This window comes from Callithrix jacchus, chromosome 9, assembly GCF_049354715.1.
Source record: "Callithrix jacchus isolate 240 chromosome 9, calJac240_pri, whole genome shotgun sequence".
In the NCBI taxonomy this organism is placed as follows: Eukaryota; Metazoa; Chordata; class Mammalia; order Primates; family Cebidae; genus Callithrix; species Callithrix jacchus.
In genome coordinates, this window is record NC_133510.1 from 39,749,753 (window position 1) to 39,771,259 (window position 21,507).

General features: G+C 42.6%; 1 protein-coding gene across 17 annotated transcripts in view; it reads left to right on the top strand.

Moving 5' to 3' along the window:
* The first annotated feature begins 3,515 nt into the window (after positions 1-3,515).
* Positions 3,516-21,507, top strand: part of AMN1 (antagonist of mitotic exit network 1 homolog) — a 78,559-nt gene continuing 60,567 nt past the window's right edge. For 11 of the 17 annotated variants that reach the window (XM_017976013.4, XM_017976008.4, XM_078338938.1 and 8 more), the window contains exon 1: positions 3,516-3,594. In XM_017976013.4, coding sequence (XP_017831502.1) covers positions 3,557-3,594 — 38 coding nt within the window. In that variant the 5' untranslated portion in view covers positions 3,516-3,556. The remainder of the gene's footprint in view (positions 3,595-21,507) is intronic. The other 6 variants (XM_078338939.1, XM_017976011.4, XM_078338940.1 and 3 more) reach the window with 1 other exon arrangement.

The window sequence follows — 21,507 nt, forward strand, 5'->3', positions numbered from 1 at the left end:
CCTCCATTACCTCGTGTGTGTGTGTGTGTGTGTGTGTGTGTGTGTGACAGAGCAAGACTCTTATGTGACTCTAAGACGTTTATGTGAACGTCTTTCCTTTACCAATAAACTCTTGCTCCTACTCTTCCCTTCTGCAGACCAGTGGCTTGCATAACTATACATCTTGGATTATAATTCTTTTTGCTTACTCCAAAAGAAACTCAGTATCTTTGGAGAAACCCTTTTCTGTTGTCTTTTAGCTTCACAGTGCCAAACAATAAATATTTTAGAGCAAGACTCTATCACACACACACACACAACACTCACACACACACACACTCACACACACCCCGGAGGTAGTGCAGTGGCATGGTCTCAGTTCACTGCAACCTCTGCCTCCCAGATTCAAGTGATTCTCCTGCCTCAGACTCCCAAGTAGCTGGAATTACAGACACACACCACCACGCCCAGCTAATTTTGTATTTTTAGTAGAGACAGGATTTCACCATGTTGGCCAGGCTGGTCTCGAACTCCTGACTTCAGGTGATCCACTTGCCTCAGCCTCCCAAAGTTCCTGGGATTACAGGCACGAGCCACCATGCCCAGCCTCCATCACCTCTTGAATCTGTCGATTCCACTGCTATTACTTTAGTTTAAGCTATCAGTAAAAGTCTCCTATCTGGGCCAGGTGCACGGGCTTATGAATGCAATCTCAGGAACTTTGAGGAGTTGAGGCAGGCGGATCACCTGAGGTCAGGAGTTTGAGACCAGCCCGACCAACAGAGTGAAACCCTGACTACTAACAATACAAAAATTAGCCTAGCGTGGTGACGCACGCCTGTAGGCCCAGCTACTTGGGATGTTGAGGAAGAAGAATTGCTTGAACTCCCTGCTACTCAGGAGGCTGAGGCAGAAGAATCACTTGATCCCAGGAGGCAGAGGTTGCAGTGAGCTGAGATCACTCCACTGCACTTCAGCCTGGAAGACGGAGAGAGACTCTGTCTCAATAAAAAAAAAAAAAAAAAAAAAGTATTCTATCTGGTCACCCAGCCTCCACCTGTGAATTGTCCGTTTACCATATAACAGCTACTGTTATCTTTCTAAAACACATCTTTCCTATGCGTGCCCTGTCTTTGCTTAAAACCCATCAATGACTCTGCCCAAAGTTCTATAGAAAAAGCCTAAACTGTTTAACTTTTCGGCCATCAGGCTGCATCTTAGCTTTCTACATCAGGGGAGGGCACATGGGCAAATGGCTCAAGGGTCAAATCCAGTCCACTGACTGTATTTGTACAACAACTTAAGGATGGCTATTACATTTTTCAGTAGCTGAAAAAGATCAAAAGATGAGTATTTCATGACAGTTGAAAATTACATAAAATTCAAACTTTGGTGTTTAGGATAAGGTTTTATTGGAATACAGCCCCACCCATTCATACTGTCTATGGCTGATTTTAAGCTGCAAGTTTGAATAGCTGTGACCAAGCAGCATGGCCCACAAAACCCAAAATATTTATTGTTTGGCACTGTGAAGCTAAAAGACAACAGAGAAGGGTTTCTCCAAAGATACTAAGTTTCTTTTGGAGTAAGCAAAAAGAATTATAATCCAAGATGTATAGCTATGCTAGCCACTGGTCTGCAGAAAGGAAGAGAGAGTAGGGGCAAGATTTTACTGGTACAGGAAAGAAGTTCACAGGAACGTCTTGGAAACAAAGTCCATTGGTTCCGAGGCTCAAATAAAGAACTGGAGTTCGTTCATTGGTGGAGGTGTTGCTGCTGGGTCAAACGTCCTTCTGACAGTAGCTTATCGGAATTGCTGCAGTTTAGCAATAAATGGTGCCATAGAAATGTGTGCGTATTTGCAAAATGAGCTAGTTGTGCAAAACATGAAATGCATGAAAGACGTGAAGAAATTGTTGTGTGTTTTTTGGTTTATGTTTTTAAGTCCTTGAGACAACTTTTTTTTTTTTTTTTTTTTTTTGAGATGGAGTCTTGCTCTGTCACTGTCGCCCATGCTGGAGTACAGTGGCGCCATCTCAGCTCACTGCAACCTCTGCCTCCTGGGTTCAAGCGATTCTCCTGCCTCAGCCTCCTCAGTAGCTAGGATCACAGGAGCCTGCCACCACGCCCCGCTATTTTTTAATTTTTATTGTTAGTAGAGATAGGGTTTCACCATGTTGGCCAGGTTGGTCTCGAACTCTCCTGACCTCGCGATTCGCCCGCCTCGGCCTCCCAAAGTGCTGGGATTACAGGCGTCCGGCCTTGTACAGTTCTTATCTCAGACATACGTCCATAAGTTCCCCTCTTTTATGGTCTCTGGGCTCCAATTTGTCTAGGTCTGACAATAGTTTCTCCTAGAATCTGCAACTTTCAGAGCACTTCATGCAAAAAGTCAGTAACCCCTACCCTACACTCACTCGATCACTCTCCAGTGTAATCATCCCAAACGATCTGCAGACCACCCTTTTCTCTCTGATCTGTACCCCCCAACCATGGGTGCTTCTATAGAACGAACCCCATCTAAGCATTTAACAGTTATTCTAATTACCCTTTTACTTGTCTGAGGCAAGTGTTCGCCACTCAATCCTCAGCACCCAGCACGATCCCTGGCCCTCATTCAGTGCTTAATAAATGCATGTTGACTGCGCAGCATCCAGCACAGGCGAACCGGAGTGGGTTCCAACTTCCAAGGAGCTTAAAAAAGAAACCCAGCATATAAACAACCGATTAATCTACAAAGAATAAAACAAAAACGCTAAAAAGCAGCAAGTACTCTGCAGCAGAACCAAAGAGAAAATTCCACCTGGGGAAAGGTGCCCTTTCTTTAGGATCCTTCCTAATTTGTATACAGGTTCCCTCCTCCTTCATGACGAAATTCTTAGCGAGGCTACTTTTTGGTACTGCAGTGTCCTCATCTGTAAAATAGGCTAAGTAATTCTGACTTAACCGGATTATAATGAATATGGTTAATTTTTTAAAAATATGGTTAATTGTTGAAATAAGGCATAGAAAGCACGTAGCTCAGTGGAAGGACGCTTCCTAGAAAGTGCTCAGTAAAATCGGATCCTCTAAAACGCTCCGTTTGATGTTAAATGGGTCCGAATCCGAGCAGGTCTCCAGTGTGCATCGCCAACGGTATGGCCTAGCGTCCACCGCCTCCTTTTATAAGAGCTGCGACCTCTCGGCGCTCCCTTCGCCACAGAAGCGTTCTCGGCTCGTGGCGTCGCGGCAGGTCTCCGTGCTGGGATGAACTCCCGGGAAATTTCCTGCAGCCTAACCCGGGAGGAAGCCAGTGAGGTGAAAGAACTACAACTCCCGTCGGGCTGCACCCGAGCTTAGGGCCTCTGTATGTTTTATCACACCCAGCCTCTTCGCGGAGCTCTCAGTGGCTCCGCCCTAAAGGGGGCTCTCTTCTTTCCTTGTGGAGTCTGAAGCGTGGCCACGCCCCGGTCACCGAAAAAAAAAAAGTGTGACGTCATAAAACCTACGCGTCGCGCGGGGGCTAGGAGTTGGCGGACGGTCCCTGGCTGGCTTCCGTAGGCCTTGGGACCGCGGAAGAGGCTCAGAAGGTGCAGCGATGCCTCGCCCACGGCGGGTCAGTCAGCTCCTGGATCTGTGAGTCTACCCTGTCCCGCCTCCCTTCGCACCGCCCCAGCACCTCCTCCAAACGGCCAGGCCCTGCGCTGCTCTTCTTCTCTTCCTCCCCGCCCCTTTCCCACCTCCCCTCCCCGACCTCTGAAGAGGCCCCGCGCGTGTTTCTGTGCCTGGGTTCCCCCCGATCTGTTATTTTCTGGCTAAGGACAATTGTGCAAAGTGGGTCGCCGGGCGGGCTTGCCCCTCATCCCTATGTCCTGCGCGCTGCGCGATGAGTGTCCATTCTTCAGTCAGCCTTGACAGCTCGGCGCCCTGGCTGTTCCTGGCAGTGGCCTGTCTCAGCAGCTAAAAGCCTTGGTAGAACAAAACACAACACTAGATGAGGCTGTCAAAAGCTTCCAGCAGAATTCCGCCTCTGTAACGGAGATAAACATTGAGAGACCCTGGGATAATCGTAGGAAAGTGGTTAAGAGCACAGATCCCTGGCTGAGATTGCTGGGTTCAGTGTCCCCCCCCCCCCCGGCACCCCCTCCTCTGCCATTCACCAGCCACGTGACCATGGACGGGTAACGTAACCTCTCTCTGTGCCTAAGTTCTTTATTTATAAAATTAATGTGATAATAGCACCCATCTCATGGAGTTGTCCTGAGGGATAAATTTAACCCAGGTAAAACCCTTATAAGGATGCCCAGCAAATAATAAATAACACTAAGTGTTACTGTTATTTCCTACCAGAAGTTGTACTGGAAATGGAAGTTACAAGGGCAATTTTCAGTCGTGTAAAAAATAGACATCTTAAGGATAAGGAGAACAATCTCCTTAATCTACTGAAGGCTATCTAAAGCAATAGCATCTGATATTTCACATTATATTTCATAAACTCCTGGCCAACAGTGCACAGCCATTTTTCATAAAACAGGAATCAGTTGGCTGTGATGTAGATGTCTGATCTTGTGTAGATTCAGACTTAGGTAGTCCTGAGAAGATATAAATTGTACACCTGATCCAAATGAGATTTTATTTCCATCACTAAAAGAATGGTTGCTGGCCAGGCGTTTTGGCTCCTGCCTCTAATCCTAGCACTTTGGGAGGCTGAGGTGGGCAGATCACCTGAGGTCAGGAATTCGAGAGCAACTAGGAGTTTGAGGCTAACCTGGCCGACATGGTGAACCCCGTCTCTACTAAAAAATACAATAATTAGCCAGGTGTGGTGGCGATCACTTGGAATTCCAGCTACTTGGGAGGCTGAAGTGGGAGAATGGCTCGAACCTCGGAGATCAAGGCTGCAGTGAGGCAGATTGCACCACTTCAGCCTGAGTGACAGAGTAAGACCTTGTCTCAAAATAGATAAATAAATAACTATAATATGGCCACGCATGGTGGCTCACTCCTGTAACCTCAGAAACTTGGGAGGCCAAGGCAGGTGGATCACTTGAGGTCAGAAGAGTTGGAGACCAGCCTAGTCAATATGGCAAAACCTGGTCTCTACTAAAAATAGAAAACTAGCCGGGTGTGGTCGTGCATGCCTGTAATCCCTACTCAGGAGGCTGAGGCAGGAGAATCACCTGAACCCAGGAGGCAGAGGTTATAGTGAGCCGATATTGCACCACTGCACTCCAGCCTGGGAAACAAGAGTGAGACTATCTCAAAAAAAAATAAAATAGATAAATAACTATAATATATGTAGAATAATATCATAAATGGGAGAGTAACAAACTTTGAAATTTCTAATAAGGAGAAGAATAGGAGAAAGCCTTGTAAAGGGGGTTATTTTTGAAGACTGATAGTATCTGACAGTTGCAAATGAGAGGAAATGCATCCAAGAGAGGGTGAAATAAAAAGAGTAAAGTTTTGACAGGCAGGAAAGTTAGAAATATGAGAGAAGACCAAAAAGTAGCACTCCAATGTGAATGGAAGATACAATATGAATAGCATAGTAGTGAGACATAAAGCCAAATAATTGGGAGTAGAATCTTAGGGACCAGGATGAAGTAAGAGCATTTCCTCTTTTAGTCATGGGGAGCTATCAAAGGTTTTAGCTATCAAAGTGAGATTTGAATTAGGCAGAAGTTGGAAACAGGGAGATACTTCCTAAGTGTTAGAAAATCTTAAGGGGTGGAAAGCCTATAAACCAGGAGACATGTGAAGATGTTCTTTGCGGAATTGTTTCTGGTGGCAAGGAGCTGGAATAGGCGAGGTACCATGGAATATTATGCAGCTGTTAGAAAAGCAAAGGGTAGGCCAGGCATGGTGGCTCACACCTGTAATCCCAACACTTTGGGAGGCTGAGGAGGGTGGATTTCTTGAGGCCGGGAGTTCGAGAGTAGCCTAGGCAACATGGCAAAACCATGTCTCTACCAAAAATAAAACAGCCAGTCTCACAACTTGGTCTCAAAAATAAATAAATAAATAATAAATTAAAAAATAAAAGAAAGAAAGCAAAGGGTAGATTCACATGGATGGAACTTTAAAACATAGTACTTAGTGAAAAAAAAAGAAACAGACTAACAATGTTAAGAAAAATTTTTCAGAACTTGCAGGCAAGGCAAAGACCACATGGTCTTCATTGTCATGCTAGGTTGGCACGGAGCTGGAATAGAGCTGTGGTCCTATGTAAAGGTCCATATTTGCCCTTAGAACCAAATTTTGTACCCTTTTGGGAAAAGGTACGGTCTGAGGCTGGCAGTTGGTCAGCAAGCTATTTCTAGTTTGTAACAGAGTAAGAAGCTTAAGCCAGACTAGTAATTAACTGTGTCACTAAGCACACCATTTAATTCAGCTGATGAGGCTTTCTCCATGAAGGAAACAGTCTTGGTTTATGTTCTTCCATGAACTCCTTATCTCCTCACTGAACAGCACTTTGATTAACACTGCCTTAGAGAATCCTTTGGATCTGGGATATGAATAGTTTTGAATAGAGAGACCAAGGAAAGAGAAGAATTAGAAGTTACTTTTTTAGTTTTTAGCTTCATTGACAGGTAGAATGATGATTAGACTATGATGGTGGAAGAAATGTCTTATGGGGAAAATGAATCAGAATATCCAGTAGAAATGTCAAGCAGACAGTTAGAATATAATTTTGAATCTGAAAGAGAGATCAAGGATTAGGCCAGGTGCAGCAGCTCACGCCTGTAATCCCAGTACTTTGGGAGACCAAGGCAGGTGAATCAGTTGAGGTCAGGAGTTTGAGACCAGCCTGGCAAACATGATGAAACCCTGTCGCTACCAAAAATACACAAAAAATTAGCCAGGTGTGGTGGTGCACACCTGTACTCCCAGCTACTTGGGAGGCTGAGGCAGGAGAATTGCTTGAACCAGGGAGGCAGAGGCTGCAGTGAGCCAAGATGGTGCTACTGCACTCCAGCCTGGGTAACAGAGTGAGATTCCATCTGTAAATAAATAAATAAAATGAAAGATCAAGGATTGAAACTAAGATTGGGGGTAAAACTTTGTAGATGATAGGAAGTTGTGGTTTAGTTTAAAGGAGTGGCTATAGAGAGAAAAAAAGAAAGTCAAGGACAAAATTTAATGTAACACTTACATTAGAAGCAATCCATGTTGCCAAAACTCTTTTCTTTGTTAGATCAATTCACCATATAATGAATTGGCCAAATACTAATAGGTTGTTTCTTTTAACTATAACATGTAAAACAACTAATATTGGATGTGCTATCTACCCGTATCCTCCATTGTTTTATAGCTTTTAAAGATTTTAAGTTTTAGCTGACTTATTTTGAGAAATGAGACTGTCCATGCAAACTGTTGGGCCTAAGAATCCACACCAATTATGTCAACATAATTTTTTGCTCTAGGAAATTTTTGCAAATCAGTTTAGATAAATAGCTATCAGAACAAACATTGTGACTTTTAGGGCAAACATGTTTATCTGGATAGATTGTTCATCAAGACTTATTTCTTGTATCCATCAGTTTTAAACTACTAAATCACAAACTTTGCCTAATCCTTACCCATTCTCCATCTTGGGGGGAGAAATACCCGCGTAAACTGGTGGAGTTTATATCCCAGAACTTTATGTATACTCTTGTCTAACTTTCCCTTATTGAAACATTACCAAACCCTGTCAAGGTGATCTCCCTTGCCATAGTAAATTTAATACATGATTTGACAAATTTAATAACTTTGCTTGACCAGCAGGCTTTCTGAATGGGCTTTGTGGCCACTGAATAATCCTCCCAGAATTTTAAGAACTATTTGATTTGTTTCTGTCCCAACTTCCTGCTAATTGTAGCTCGAGGGAACTGGAGCAGAAAGAGGAAACCATTTACTTTGGGAAACAGTATGGTACAGCCTGTACTGCTGAGCTCAGAGAAGAGAATACTAAAGGGCTAAGATGAAAAAGACTGAAAGAAGAGGGTGGCAGTGGGGGGCAGAGAGCCATGTTGTGGGAAAAAGGTAACATATTGAAATATACCTGAAATCCGCATGAAACAAAATACTGTAGTCTCTCCTTATCTGCCATTTTGTTTTGGCAGTTTCAGGTACCTGCATTCAACCATGGTAAAAAATAAATGTTCAATGGAAAATTCTAGAAAGAAACAATTCATACATTTTAAATTGTGCACCATTCTGAGTAGCATGATGAAATCTCATGCCATCCTGCCCTGTCTGCCCAGGACATGAATTCTGCCTTCGTTCAGCATGTCCGTGCTGTCCATTAAGTAGCTTTCTCGGTTATCAGAGCTATTGTCATAGCTCTGTCATAGGGCTATTGTGTTCATAAAATGCTGATATTATTTAATAATTGCACCAGAACACAAGAGTAGTAATGCTGGTGTATTGTTACATATATTTTTTAGTTTTCCACCCAATCCCTGTAGATATTGTTATAACTGTTCTATTGTTGTTGCTGTTCATCTCTTACTGTGCCTAATTTATAAATTAAACTTTACTATAGGTATGTATGCATAGTAAATGCAGGGTATATATGGGATTTAGGATTCAGTACTATCCATGATTTCAGGCACCCGCTGGGAGTCTTAGTATGTATTTCCCATGGATAAGGGGGGGTCTGCTATATAACAGGAGTGATTGTCAGTCACTTCAAATGCTTTACTTTTCTCTAATCATCCCCTACTCACAGAGGTCACGTGCAAGAGGAACAAGGGCATTTTTACAAAGTTTGTACAGACTTACCTTGTTTCCCACCTTGACTGGTGTGGGTCACTGTAGGGGTACTTGGTGAGCAGTGTCCTCATCCAAGTTGTAGTTATCTTCATTATGTAGGGCAGGAGTTTGTAAACTTTCTGTGAAGGGCTGGATAGTAATATTTTCAGCTTTGTGGGCTACACATCCTCTGACACAGTTACTCAGCTCTGCCATTGTAGAACACAAGCAGCCACAGACAACACAGAAGGAAAGGGCAGCAACCTATCATTTCACCATTATAAGGGGCGTGAAATATCCGTTGACTACCTTGACTGTTGGCTCATGTTGAGCAACCTTTGCAGTAGAAGACATCATTGTCAGAGTGAAAGTGGTCTGGAAAACCATAAATGGTTGACTGGACTGAAACAATGAAACCATAACCCCAAAAAATGTCAACAAATGTAACATGTTAACAATAGCCCCAGGGGTTGGGGGGGTGGGGTTGGGGTGTGTGTGTGTGTGGGGAGAGAGAGAGAGAGAGAGAGAGAGAGAGAGAGAGAGAAAGAGAGAGAGAGAGAGAGAAAGAGAGAGAGAGAGAGAGAGAGAGTGTGTGTGTGTGTGTGTGTGTGTGTGTGTGAAAGGCCTAATATAGTCAACTTGTCAGAAGAGGGACCACACCCTATGCAATACAGTCAATTTCATTATGAGTCAAAACAGGGACCACGCCCTATGCAATACAGTCGATTTAATTATGAGTCAAAACAGACTGACTTTTGAAAGGAAGCACAAGACCAGCATGCAATGGTAGTCACGTGTAATCTTTACCTTGTTGCCAGGCCATGATGGCAGATGTTGCTATGTGCAGTGTGTTGTTGCTGTGTGCAGGCTGCTGATCCTGGCAGCAGTGGCAGCAGTCTGGGTGGTACATACTTGATTAGCAGCATCATTGCAGTCCTTTCCATTAGAGAATGAGCCATTACCCCGGACATCTGTCTGATTGTCAGCTGTGATTTGTTTTCACAGTTCACAGCCCTAAAGAGGAGTGTCTGTAATCCACTAGTTTGTATTCTTCCAAGTGGCAGACCAGGTGACATTGTCAACAGTCCAAGAGCCAGTAAAAATATAATATGCCTTGACCAAGGTCTGTTGTTTGTTGACTAAGACAGATGTGGGCAAGCTTTGTAGGCTCTACCTACAGTGTCACTTTAGCCTCTCTTCCCCACTGAGGACTTTACCCAGACCCCATCAGTTGCATTTGGTTGCCTTTTTCCCCTAAGGGATCAGAGACCAAGGAGCTTAATGTATGCCCAAGTTATGAATTATAGCAACAGCCAACAGGAGACTGCTGTTCACCAGCTGGAAGTGTGGGGAATGCAAAGTGGCTGGGAGGCTGGCTCACAGGGAATGCTGGGGGTGGTGAGGATGATATTTCTCCCTTGCTGCCTACTCCTATATTGATGCCACCCCAGTATTGATGCCTGAGCATCAGATACCCAGGTTCCTCCCCTGGGTACCTCCCACTGAGCATCCAGACCCAGAGGTCCTTTTCTTTGTGCCCCAGTGGAAACCACTACATTTTACTCCACAGTCCTTGATAATTTTGGCCACCTGTATGCCCAGCACCCCATCATCCTCACCAATCAAATCAGACTGTGGCAGGAGCCAGATATATAAGCAGCTGGCTTTGCAGTGTTAGGCAAGACTCCGCATTTACTTTTGCTTTGAGAGACTGCTCACCTGTGGCTCAACCAAATAAACTTTTAACATTTTTAGTCTACCAAATCGAAGGGTCCTCATTACTGATACCACTTATTTCAGCAGTAGGAATTAATTGCCTGGCAAACCACAGTCATATTGCCTCTTAACTGGAGCCACAGGGCTTGATACTCAATTGTCACAGTAACATTCCTTCCTCCTCTCCAATGGAGGACAGTGATAACAACCAAAACACTACTCAGGTGGCTTATTTCAATTCTACTTCTAATCATTCAGCCTCTTGAACAGGTAGGTCAGTGGGGGACCCTTATTCCTTCACCCACCATCTGAGTGAGAGTATTCACTACCAGATCTTAGGGAATCTTCTCATACCCTGAAACCTGGCCCACAACACCTTCATCCTTCCTTTTCCATAACACCATCTCTATCAGCGTTGAATTTTTATTGCCAAACTGTGAGATCTAGGATTTGATTTGATTTTACATTACATATATGCTAACAGGTTGGACAGTCACTTGTTTTTTTGAGATGGAGTCTCACTCTGTTGCCCAGGCTGCAGTGCTGTGGTGTGATCTCGGCTCACTGCAACCTCCGCCTCCTGGGTTCAAGCAATCCTCCTGCCTCAGCCTCCTGAGTAGCTGGGATTATAGGCACCCGGCACCACACCTGGCTAATTCTGTATTTTTAGTAGAAACAAGGTTTCACCTTGTTGGCCAGGCTTGTCTTGAACTCCTGACTTCAGGTACTCCACCCACCTCAGCCTCCCAAAGTGCTGGGATTACAGGTGTGAACCACCACACCTGTCCTAGACAGTTACTTTGTTTCATGAGTTTTGAAAGAAGACTGCAAGATTGCTGGGTTAAAGACAAAGGACTTTGTTACTCACAGCACAAGCAACATGAGCATTAGCATGATTACTTCAGTTCCCCTTTACCCCATATTTTACAGGGCAACATAGAGGATGGATGGATAGATGCCTACACATGCTGTGTGTATGTTATAGGAGAGAAGTAGTACGCTTGGGAAACATACTGTTTTATGGCAAGTAGTAAGCAAACTTGCCCTCTTGAGGGGAAACAATACTCCATCTCTCAGAATTGCTCACTGCAAATGCAACCTTCTTAAAAATGGCCCAAATAAAGAGCAGTTAGGGCCTTACATTCTTGGCATACCCAGAAAGACACAAAGGGAGTGCAAAAGACCTAATTATGGCCACCAGCCATGAGTTGGAAAACTACCTCACCTCAATTTTTAATACATTTCAACAATTTCATTTTTTTTAAATACATGAATATTAACTCCATGCCCACCTCCACCCCCAAAATTGTTTTGGAATCCATTAGGATGGATTAGGCTAGAAAGACCTGGTACTCAAAAGGAAGCAAACTTAAAATGACCAATTCATTTGAAAAGAGACAGAGTATATATTTGAAAGAAGAGGAGTCATGGCATTCCTTATTAATGGGATCAAGATGTTTGCTGGTTTTGAGATAGGATCTGTTGAGCAGGCTAGAGTGTAGTGGTATAATCACAGCTAATAGCAGCCTAGAACTTCCAGGCTCAAGTGATCCTCTACCCACAGCCTCTTGAGTAGCTAGGGCTACTAGGGTAGGACAACTTTTTATATGTAATTTTTTTTTAATAGAGACAGAGTCTTACATTATTGCCCAGGTGGGTCTTGAACTCCTGGGTACAAGTGATCTTTCCTCCTTGGCCTCTCAAAGTGCTGGGATTATAGGTGTGAGCCACCACAACCCCAGATGTTTATTTGTTTATTTGTTTGTTTGTTTTTTGAGACAGAGTCTTGCTCTGTCACCCAGGCTGGAGTGCAATGGCACAATCGCAGCTCACTGCAACCTTCTCCTCCCGGGTTCAAGTGATTTTCCTCCTGAGTAACTGGAATTACAGGTGCCTGCCACCATGCCCGGCTAATATTTTATATTTTTAGTAGAGATTTGGTTTCACCCAGGTGGGTCTTGAACTCCTGACCTCAGATGATCCGCCTGCCTCAGCCTCCCAAAGTGCTGGGATTACAGGTGTGAGCCACCATGCCTGGCCAGTTGTTTGTAAATGGATGAAAAGATGGATGATAGTTTAAAAAGGTTTATGGGATGGCAGTGTAAGGCACCCCCATAGACCTCCTCCCAGTGAAATAAGCATAACTTTTGAAAATATAAAGCAAAACAACCATTTAAAGTCTTTGGAAATTCTCCTTAGGATATATAGAAAAGAAGAAACATTTATTAAATCTATTACAACTTTATAGGAACAATAAAAGTCTGTAGCATTTGAATGACAATCTGCTCCCTTCCTCCACTGCCTGCCCCCAGTTCAGCTTAACTGGAAGCTCCATTCCAGGGAGGTTGGCCAAGATCATGAGGTTACCCCTCCTTTCAGCTTTCCGTCAGGGGCTTCATAATCTTGAGAGGGGAAGGCTGCCAGCATTTCTCATCTCTCCCCATCCCAGATGCTAATGCAGACACTAAATTCTGAGTGAGTGGCCAAGAGGTTGGAGGATTGTTGCTTTTATGCCACCACCACTCATAGGGCAGAAGTTTTATCTAAGCATGGCATGATGGGAATACTGGGTCCCGATCTCTCTCATCACAGCTGATTTGTGGAGCAAAAGTGCTGTTCCAGAAGCAGCAATTCAAGAAGGCCAGAGGCTACTGCCCAGCACCCTGCTCCTAAAGTACAGTGTCACTCAGAGAGGGACATCATTGTCCCTGTTCTCAGCTGTGATACTGTAACTCAGAGATTTTTCCAGGGGGAGTGGCAGGCCATGAAGCAGAAAGTCCCAAAGCTCTCCCTAAGATTCTGAACTTATTTGAAATAGAGTATGGGGAAATTCAAGCCTAAGGGCACTCTCAAAGACAATGCAGATTTTGGCATTTAAGCAGTTAAAAAGAAGCTGGTAGCTTCATTTGAGACCTATGCCATAGGTCAGCTAGTTCCAGAGAGAACCAGGGAAGGAAACATCTAAGAGCCTGCTTGGGGGAAGGAAAAAAACTCAAACACTCCTCAAAACTACCCCTGCAGAGGAGTACAAGTGAACTGGATATGATTGTGGAGCAATTTCTATCCCACGCATTGTCAAAAATCGTAGCACAATCGATCACCAATGAGTGGAAGCTAGCCCCTGGACATCATACCAACAGAAAGTTAACAAAGTAATTAAAGAAAACGATAGTAAAAAAGAGTTCTACTAAAACCAGTGTCATTGCAGCATGACAGTGACAGAGTGACTGAGGAGCAAAATCAGAGGTTGCATTCAGTGAGGGAAATAGACTTCACTAAAATAATCAGGCCAAGTCACCAAACAAATAAACAAGTAACAAGAGACCCAGAGATTGGTGTCCACAGGTGCTAAACCGTAGTATCTGAACTGTTTCATTTTCAACAAAAATTATAAGACAAGCAAAGAAAGAAAATATGTTACCCAAACATGGAGGAAAAGCAGGCAACAGAAACTGCCTTTGAGAGGCCCCAGATACTGGACTTAGCAAAGAAGCCATTTAAATATTTTCAAAGAACTAAAGGAAGACATGCTTAAAAGATGTAATGGGGAATTTAGTTTGATAGTTCCTCAAAAAGTTAAACACAAAATCACTACAATTCTACTGATAAGTATATATTCAATCAAATTGAAACTGGGTACTCAAATACTTATACATGAATGTTCATAACAGCATTCTTCACATTAGCCAAAAGGTGAGAAAACCCAAACAGATGTCCATCGGTCGATGAATCAATAAACAAAATGTGGTTTATCTCCATAGCTGAATGTTACTCTGCTGTAAAAAGGAATGAAATACTGATACTACAGTGTGCATGAACCTTGAAAACATGACATTAATTGAAGAAAGCCAGACACAGAGGCTGCATATTGTATAAATCCAGATAAATCAATAGTGACAGGAAGCAAATTAGTAGTTCTGAGGTATTACAACCATTGTTGGTATTTGTGAGAAAAAGGAGGAATCGGGACTGACTTCATTTTTTGGAGGGGGGAGGGAGACAGAGTCTCACTCTTGTTGCCCAGGCTGGAGTGCAGTGGCATGATCTCAGCTCACTGCAACCTCTGCCTCTCTGGTTCAAATGATTCTCCTGCCTCAGCTTTCCGAGTAGCTGGGATTACAGGTGCTTGCCATCACACCTGGCTAATTTTGTATTTTTAGTAGAGACAAGCTTTCACCATGTTGATCAGGCTGGTCTTGAACTCCTGACCTCAAGTGATCCGCCTACCTTGGCCTCCCAAAGTACTGGGATTACAGGCGTGAGCCACTGCACCCAGCTGGGACTGACTTCTTAACAGGGATAAGTTTTCTTTTGGGCTGGTGAAAACGTTTGGGAACTAGATACAAGTGGTAGTTGCACAACATTGTAAATGTACAGAATGCCACTGAAGTACACACTGTAAAATGATTAATTTCATATTATCTGACTTCCATCTCAACTTTTTAAAAGAAAAAAGTAAAGCAATGTGTGTTGACAGTATCTCATCAAATAGATGATACCAATAAAGAGAAATTATTTATAAAGGAAGAGAAGCAGGCTGGTTGTAGTGGCTCATACCTGTAATCCCAGCACTTTGGGAGGCCGAGGTGGGTGGATCACGTGAGGTCGGGAGTTCAAGACCAGCCTGACCAACATGGAGAAACCCTACTAAAAATACAAAATTAGCCAGGCGTGGTGGCACATGCCTGTAATCCCAGCTACTTGGGAGGCTAAGGCAGGATAATCGTTTGAACCCAGGAGGTGGAGGTTGCAGTGACCCAAGATCATGCCATTGCACTCCAGCCTGGGCAACAAGAGCAAAACTCTGTCTTAAAAAAAAAGAAAGAAAGAAAGAGAAGCAAATGAAAATTCTAGAATTGGAAAGTACAATAACTGAAATTTTAAAAAATCACTAGAGAGACTCAACAGTAGATTTGAACTGGCAGGGGAAAGAATTAATGACCTTGAAGATAAACTGATAGAGGATATGCAGTTTAAAGAACAAAAAGAGAAAATAGGATGAAGAAAGCTGGACAGAAACTCAGAGGATCATGGGACTGTTAAACATGTGAATGTACATATAATGGGAATAACAGAACAAGAGAGAGAAAGAAGCAGAAAAAAATATTCGAAGAGGCTGGATGCAGTGGCTTGTGCCTGTAATCCCAGCACTTTGGGTGGTTGAGGCCAGTGGACCACCTGAGGTCAGGAGTTCAAGACCAACCTGGCCAACATGGCAAAACCCTGTCTCTACTGAAAATACAAAAAAATTAGCAAGGTGTGGTGGCAGGCATCTTTAATCCCAGCTACTCAGGAGGCTGAGGCAGGAGAATTGCTTGAACCCAGGAGGCAGAGGTTGCAGTAAGCTGACATTGCACCATTGCACTCCAGCTGGGCAAGAGAGCAAGACTGTCTCAAAAAAAAAGAAGAAGAAGAAATAATTGCTAAAAAACTTTCCAAATTTAATGAGAAACATTAACCTACACATAAAAGAAGCTCAATTAATTTCAAGTAGTATAAATGCAAAGTGATTCACACAGAGAACTATAGTAAAAATCCTGAAGCCGAAGATAAAGAGGAAATCTTGAAAGCAGCAGGAGAAATGTGTAAGGGAACCCTGGCAAGATTAATAGTGGAATTTTTATCCGAAATAATGGAGGTCAGAAGGTAGTGGGATGACATATTCAAATTGCTGAAAGTGGCTGAACACGGTGGCTCACGCCTATGATCCCAGCACTTTGGGAAGCCGAGGATCGCGGGTCACCTGAGGCCAGGAGTTTGAGACCAGCCTGGCCAACATGGTGAAACCTCATCTTTACTAAAAATACAAAAATTAGCGGGGGTGGTGGCACTGGCCTATGATCCCAGCTACTTGGGAGGCTGAGGCACAATAATCACTTGAACCCAGGAGGCAGAGGTTGCAGTGAGCTGAGATTGACTGCACTCCAGCCTGGGTAACAGAGCAAGACTCTGTCTCAAAAAAATAATAATCACTGAAAGTAAAACCTCAATCAAGAATACGATAACTCACTGTATTAGTTCATTATGTCATTACTATAAAGAACTACCTGAGACAGGGTAATTTATAAAGAAAAGAGGATTAATTGGCTCAAATTTCCATAGGCTTTACAGGAAACATGGCTGGGGAGGCCTCAGGAAGGAGGCCTGTCATATATGGCTGGAGCAGGAGGAAAAGACCAAAGTGGGAGGTGCTACATACTTTTAAACCAGCAGATCTTGTGAGAACTGACTCACTATCACAAGAACAATAAGGGGGATGTCTACCCTCATGATCCAGTCACCTCCTACCAGGCCCCTCCTCCAACATTGGGAATTACAATTTGACATGAGATTTGGGTGGGGAAATAAATCTAAACCATATCACTCACTAAACTATCTTTCAAACATTAAGGTGAAATAGATAGGTGCAGCAGCTATACCCGTAATCTTGGCTACTACTCAGGAGGCTGAAGCAGACCAGCCTGGGAAATCTAGCAAGACTCCATCTCTACAAAAAAAAAAAAAAAAAAAAAAAAAATTAGCTGGATGTGGTGGTGTATGCCAGTAGTCCTAGCTACTCGGGAGCTTGAGGCAGGAGAATTGCCCTACCCCAGGAGTTCGAGGCTGCAATGAGCTATGATTATGCCACTGCACTTAAGCCTTGGTGACAGGGCAAGGCCCTGTCTCAAGAAAAAGAAAAAAAAAAAAAAATTAAAGAAGCTGGGAGAAGAAAAGAGAAGAAGCATGTATTCTAGGCTGGGTGCGGTAGCTCACACTTGTAATCCCAGCACATTGGGAGGCTGAAGCAGGAGGATTGCTCGAGCTCAGGAGTTCAAGATCAGCCTGAGCAACATAGTGAGACCTCGTCTCAAGAACAAAATAAAAAAATGAGGTAGAAGGATCACTTGAGCCCAGGAGGTCAAGGCTACAGTGAGCTGTGATCAGGCCACTGCACTCACACCTAGGTGATATAGCAAGACCCTGCTGCACACACACAAAAAGTATATATTCATGGTGCTTGTTACAGGTTGGTCTCAAACTCCTGGACTCAAGAGATATTCCCACCTTGGCCTCCAAAGTGCTGGGATTATAGGTGTGAGCCACTGCACTTGGCCTGGCTTCTTTAAAAGAGATAAAATTATATAAAGTAATAGTTACACCACTGTATTTGCTGAGTTTGTAACATGAGAATGCAAAAAATGCAGTATGTTTATTAATCACAGCACACACACACAAAAGAGGATGGAATAGAACTGTATTGAAGTAACATTTCTGTATTTCCCTTGAATGAAGCTGGGATAAATCTGAAGTTGACTGTGATAAGATGTATATGATAACTCCTAGAGCAACCACTAAGGAAACAAATATGTAGTGAAACTATTAAGAGAATTAAATAAGATAATAGAAAAAAATCACTTAATGTAAGAAAAGCAGTAAAGAAGTAGAAGAACAAAAAGATATGAAACATAGAAAACAAAAAATAAAACAACATGTACATCCATTGGTAACAGTAACAACATTAAATGTGAATGAATTAAACAATCTAATTGAAAGGCAGAGACTGTCAGTCTGGATAAAAAGGATAAGATCCAACAGTGTTGAGAGGTAGGATCTTTAAGAAAAAAAAAAAGAACAAGATCCAGGCTGGGTGCAGTGGCTCGTGCCTGTAATCCCAGCATTTTGGGAGGCAAAGGCAGGTGGATCACCTGAGGTCAAGAGTTAGAGACCAGTCTGACAACATGGTGAAACCCTGTCTCAACTAAAAATACAAAAATAAGCCAGGCATGGCCAGCTACATGGAGAATTGCTTGAAGCTGCGAGTCAGCTGTTGCAGTAAGCGGAGATCACACCACTGCACTCCAGCATGGGTGGCAGAGTAAGACCCTGTCCAAAAAAAAAAAAAAAGAACAAGATCCAGCCATGTGCTGAGTACAGGAGACACCCTTTTTTTTTTTTTGAAGACAGGGTATTACTCTGTCGTTCAGGCTGGGGTTCAGTGGCACTATTTCCACTCACTGTAACCTCCACTTCCTGGGTTCAAGCGACTGTCATGCCTCAGCTTCCTGAGTAGCTGGGATTATAGGAGTGCACCACTACATATGGCTAATTTTTGTAGTTTTAGTAGAGACAGGTTTCACCATGTTGGCTAGGCTAGTAGGAGACACACTTTAGATTCTAAGGTACATATAGGTGGAAAGTAAAAGTGTGGAAAAGGATACTTTATGCAAACAGCAACTGTAACAAAACTGGAGTGAATATACCAATATCAGACAAACTATATATTCAAACAAAAAAAGATTAGTAGATATAAAAAGAGGTTTTTTTTTTTTTTAGATGGCATCTCACTCTGTCTCCCAGGTTGGAGTGCAGTGGTGCCATCTAGGTTCACTGCACCCTCTACCTCCCAGGCTTAAGCAATCCTCCCAGGTCAGCCTCTCCCAAGTAGCTGGGACCACAGGCATACACCACTACACCCAGCTAATTTTTTGTATTTTTGGTAGAGATGGTGTTTTGCCATGTTGCCCAGGTTGGTCTCTAACTTCTGAGCTCAGGTAATCCACCCGCCTCAGCCTCCCAAAGTACTGGGATTATAGGTGTGAGCCACTGTGCCTGGCCAAAAGATACATTTTTAAGTGATAAAAGGATTAATCCATCAGGAAGATGTAACAATTATGAACATACATTTACCTAACAACAGAGCACCAAAATCTATGAAGCAAAAACTGACAGAAATAAAGAGAGAAATAGACAATTCAGCAACAATAGTGAAGACTTTGACACCTCACTTTCCATAATGGATAGAACAACCAGACAAAAGGCCTATAAAGAATTAGAATACTTGAGTATTACTAAAAACTAATCCAAACAGAGATTTCTATGATGGTCCACCCAATATCAGTAGAATATATGTTCTCTGTTACACCATCGAACAGGACTCAATAAGTTAAAAATGATGATAAGCATACAGTGTATGTTTTCAGATCACAATAGAACTAAATTATGTATCAATAGCAAATAAATTTGAAAGACTCATAAATATGTGGAAATTAAATAATATGCTCTTTAATAACCAGAGGGTAAGGAAGAAATCACAAGGGATATTATTAAATGCTTTTGAGGTGAATGAAAATGAAGAACAACATACTAAAACTTATAGGTTGTGTGTAGTTAAATTAGTACTAGGCCAGGTGTGGTGGCTCACGCCTGTAATCCAAGCACTTTGGAGGCCAAGGTGGGCGGATCACCTGAGGTTGGGAGTTCAAGACCAGCCTGACCAACATGGTGAAGCCTGTCTTTATAAAATAAATAAATAAATAAAAATAAATAAATTATTACTAGAGAGAAATTTGTAGATGGTAAATGCTTATATTAAAAAATAAGGGCCAGGCACAGTGGCTCATACCTGTAACCCCAACACTTTGGGAAGCTGAAGCAGGAGAATTGCTTGCGCCCAGGAGTTCAGACCAACCTGGGCAACATAGTGAGACCCTGTCTCTAGAAGAAACTTTTTTAAGATGATCCAGGTGTGGTGGTGCACACCTGTAGTCCCAGCTACTTGGGAAACTGAAGTGGAAGGATCACTTGAGCCCAGGAGTTTGAGGCTATGTAAGCTGTGATTGTACCACTGCACTCCAGCCTGGGTGTCAAAGAGAGATGCTGTCTCAGAAGGAGAAGGAGGAAGAGAATGATAAGGAAAACAGAGGAATAAGAGGATGAGGAAGAAGAGGAAGAGGAAGAAGAAGAAGGAAGAAGAGGAGGGAAGAAGAAAAGAAGAATCTGAAATATATAAGCTATTCTTTGACCTCAAGAAAACAGAAAAAGAAGAGCAAACTAAACCCAAAGCAAGCAGAACGAAGGAAATGATAAATATTAGAGCAGAAACTAGTAAACTAGAGAACAGAAAAACAATAAAGGAAATCAATGAAACAAAAACTTGATTCTTTGAAAAGATCAACAAAATTGGCATTTAGCTAAATTGCCCAGAAAATGAGAGCACTCAAATTATCAAATCGGTAATGAAAGAGGAAACATTACTGGCAACCTTATAAATAAAAAGACTGATAGGCAGGGCATGATGGCTCACACCTGTAATCCCACCACTTTGGGGGACCAAGGTGGGTGGATCAACTGAGGTTGGGAGTTCGAGACCAGCCTGACCAACATGTAGAAATTCTGTCTCTACTCAAAATACAAAAAATTAGCTGGGCATGATGGTGCATGCCTATAATCCAAGCTACTAGGTTGAGGTAGAAGAATTGCTTGAACCTGGGAGGTGGAGGTTGCAGTGAGCTGAGATCGCACCATTGCACTCCAGCCTGGGCAACAAAATCAAAACTCCATCTCAAAAAAAAAAAAGTACTGATAATTCTCTTATACGACATACTATGAACAACTCTAAAGCAATAAATTAGATAATGTAGATGAAAGACTCTCATAGACTATGACTTTCATAGTTTTAGCTCTTACACTTAGGCCCACTTAGAGTTTTGAGTTAAATTTTGTATATGAAATCAGGTGGGGCTCAAGCTTCATTCTTTTGAATGTGGAGATCTAGTTAATCCAGAACCATTTGTTGCAAAGACTGTTATTTCCCCACTGAATTATTTGGCATCCTTGTTGAAAACCAATTGATCATAAATGTGAGAGTTTATTTCTGAATTCTCAATTTTATTCCATTGGTTTATGTGTGTTTTCTTATGCTAGCACCACATTGTCTTGATTATTGTACCTCTCTAGCAAGTTTTGAAATAGAGATGTATCAGTCCTCCAACATTGTTCTTTTCAAGATTGTGTTTGACTGTTTATTCTAGGACTATCGCATTTCCATATGAATTTTAGGTTCAGCTTGTAATTTCTGCAAAAAGCCCCCTGGGATTCTGATAGGATTTTGTTAAATCTCTGGATCAATTTACAAATTGTTGCCATCTAATATAGGCTGAATTGTGTTCCCTCAAAATTCATATGTTGAAATGTTAAATCCCACCTCAGATTATGATTATATTTATAGAGATGTAATTTAAAGATGTGATTAAGTTAAAATGAGGCCATAAGGGTGGACCCTAATCCAGTCCGACTTTATAAAAAGAGGAAATATGGGCCAGACGTGGTGGCTCA